At 58.7% G+C, this 2,573-nt stretch overlaps 1 protein-coding gene across 2 annotated transcripts in view; it reads right to left on the reverse strand.

Moving 5' to 3' along the window:
- SLC43A3 (solute carrier family 43 member 3) overlaps nucleotides 1-2,573 on the reverse strand; it is a 27,047-nt gene extending 24,474 nt beyond the window's left edge. For both annotated transcript variants that reach the window (XM_015569342.1, XM_006772052.2), the window contains exons 1-3: nucleotides 2,548-2,573; nucleotides 1,525-1,896; nucleotides 758-887 (exon numbers count right to left, since the gene is read on the reverse strand). In XM_015569342.1, coding sequence (XP_015424828.1) covers nucleotides 758-887; nucleotides 1,525-1,708 — 314 coding nt within the window. In that variant the 5' untranslated portion in view covers nucleotides 1,709-1,896; nucleotides 2,548-2,573. The remainder of the gene's footprint in view (nucleotides 1-757; nucleotides 888-1,524; nucleotides 1,897-2,547) is intronic.

The raw sequence follows: 2,573 nt of genomic DNA on the forward strand, positions 1-2,573 counted from the left end.
GGAAGGGGAGAGAAGGGAGACAAGGACCAGGAAACTGAGGTAAAGTCATTCTGCACCCAAACACTTAAAGAGCAGGGACTAACTTGACTCTCTGGGTTATTTCCTGGCCCAGCCTGCCCTCCAGTCCCTCTGTCTGACAACTCATCTCTCACACACCTGCCAGGAGGTGCTTGCTTTGGGTCCTATCAGCCCCCAGTAAGCCGCTGCTTATCACTGGACATGCCAGCACCAGGGGCACCTGTGTGAACAAGATAAAGCCCCTGACCTTCCCTGACTCATGTGCATGGGAAACCCCCACAGGCTCGCTTTCGGTCAGAAGAGACGGAAGCTCCACCACTGGAGACCCCATAAGACATAACCAGCTAAGCCTTTTGGAGGATGATGGAGGGAGGAGGAGGATGACTAAGCCTGGGCCCCCTGGGTGTGAGGCCTCGTAGGAGATGTGGGCAAGGATCTCCAGGAATAAGGCCGAGTGACAATTCCAGGTATTGCTCATTTGGTAACCCTGGCCCCAGGAAGTAGGCCTGAGCTCCTGCTCAATTCAGCATCATGCTGAACACACATTCACGTGGAGCCGAAGGGGAAGCGAGAAAAGGGAAGTAGGGATGTGGGAAGGTTAGTCCACCCGCTGCAAAGCTTCTGGGACAGGGCCTGGCAGGGCTGCCCAGCTGCCTGGCTTGGGTTCCCCTCAAGTGAGGCTGCTGCCAGAGGAACTCCTCTTACCCACCTGTGCCCAGGCTGGGCCTTCGGGACTTACATGGCTATGAGGCGGGCCACGGTGGTCTTGAAACGGTCAAAGATGAAGCCGGCGGGGAAGGTCATGAAGTTGTTCATGAAGGATGCCACGGTGAAGATGAGCAAGAACTTCTCATCCTGGGCTTTGCAATCTGGAGGAGAGACAGGAAGAGCTCGGGAGCCTGGGGTGGAGGGGCCAACCTCTCCTCCACCCTGGACTTCCTGCCAGGTGGGCATCCAGCCTGGCTCTCGTCTGGGGCAGCCCCTGCCACCTCAGACAGCTTGCCTCTGGAAAGTTCTCCCCTAGGTGAGCTGAAATGTGACGGTCCCTAATTACCCCCTCAGACGCCGGTACGTCCCTCCCCAGGTGGTCCTTAGACTAAGGTTGGGGCACAGAGGAAGGCTGGCTGACAATCCCTCCCTTTCTCCACAGAAAGATGGCAGGGCCCTCGCCGGTTTGGCTCAGTGGACAGAGCATCGGCCTGCGGACTGAAGGGTCCCAGGTTTGAGTCTGGTCAAGGCACATGCCTGGGTTGTGGGCTTAGTCCCTGGTGGAGGGGCGTGCAGAAGGCAGCCGATGAATGATTCTCTCTCATCATTGATGTCTCTCCCGCTCTCCCCCTCTCCCTTCTTTGCTTTTTTATTGTTCCCCCCCCCCCCCTCTGAAATCAATAAAAATATATTAAAGAGAAAAAGAAAGAAAGGATGGCCAGGAAGTGAAATCCTTCCTACCCTTCCCACCACCTGGAAACCAGACCCAGCCTCCCAGAGAAGTCATGGCTCCCTTACCTTCCATGCCCGTGGCATTGCCCATCAGCCTGGCATCGTGTTCACACAGCTCCTCAAAGTAATGCTCTTTTTTGAAGACAAACACCAGGGATGCCCAGCCAAAAAGGACGCCCGCGAAGCCCAGGCATTCCAGCAGCCCCGTCAGCAGGGTGGCCACACGCAGGGGCAGTCCCTGGCCTGGCATGGCCTGGGCTACAGCCACTCCTCAGATCCCACTGGCACTGCTGGCTTCCCCCGCTGACCTCAGGAGCACCAGGCCTGGGGCTGGAGCACTTGGAAAATTCCCCTGGCAGGCCCTTCCGTGCACTAGCACTCTGGTAACTGGCTGTGTAGGCTTGGGCAGAAACCATCCGTTGGGGATGTCTCCAGATCCTGTAAAAGAAGGCGGAGGCTGCTCGGTGAGGGGGAGGGGGAGGGGAGAGGCAGAGGTGGACAAAAATCTCTTCTGTGGACTGGAGAGCCAGGCCAGCTGTTGGAAACAGCTGCAAACGGCCTCGCCATTCCACCACCACTGGCAGCAGGTGGCGAAGCGGGAACTGAGCCCAAATTCTGGACACTGTCCACGGACATAATGACAGCAGCAACTCGGCCCCAGTCGCAGGGGGTGAGGGGTCTGCATACAGGTTCTCACCAATCCTCAGGGCAATCTGGCAGACTCGGTGTTCGGTTAGCTTCCCTTTACTGCCAGGGAAAGCAAATGCTTCAGGGTATTTTGTCAACCTATCCCAGGTCACATGGGCTAGTCAGTCACAACTTGAGCCAGGCTCATGCCCAAAATATCCCAACTCCAACAGGAGCCTCCCGCCCTGGCACTCAGCTAGGACTCCCACATCCCCTCCCGCCGCCCCCTGCTCATTAGCATCTGGGCAGAAAGCATGCCCAGAGGCCCAGCCCTCACCCCAACCCGCACCCACCCCGCAGAGGGGCCCCCAGGAGTCAGCGGCCTCACAGTCCATCGCCCCCCACCCCGTCCCCTACTCCCTGTCCCGTGGCCAAGCGGCCAGCCCCACCCCGGCGCCCCACCCGCCGCCTCCTCCCGGCTCCGGGCT

The sequence above is a fragment of the Myotis davidii genome, unplaced genomic scaffold (genome assembly GCF_000327345.1).
Source record: "Myotis davidii unplaced genomic scaffold, ASM32734v1 scaffold1286, whole genome shotgun sequence".
NCBI classification, from domain to species: Eukaryota; Metazoa; Chordata; class Mammalia; order Chiroptera; family Vespertilionidae; genus Myotis; species Myotis davidii.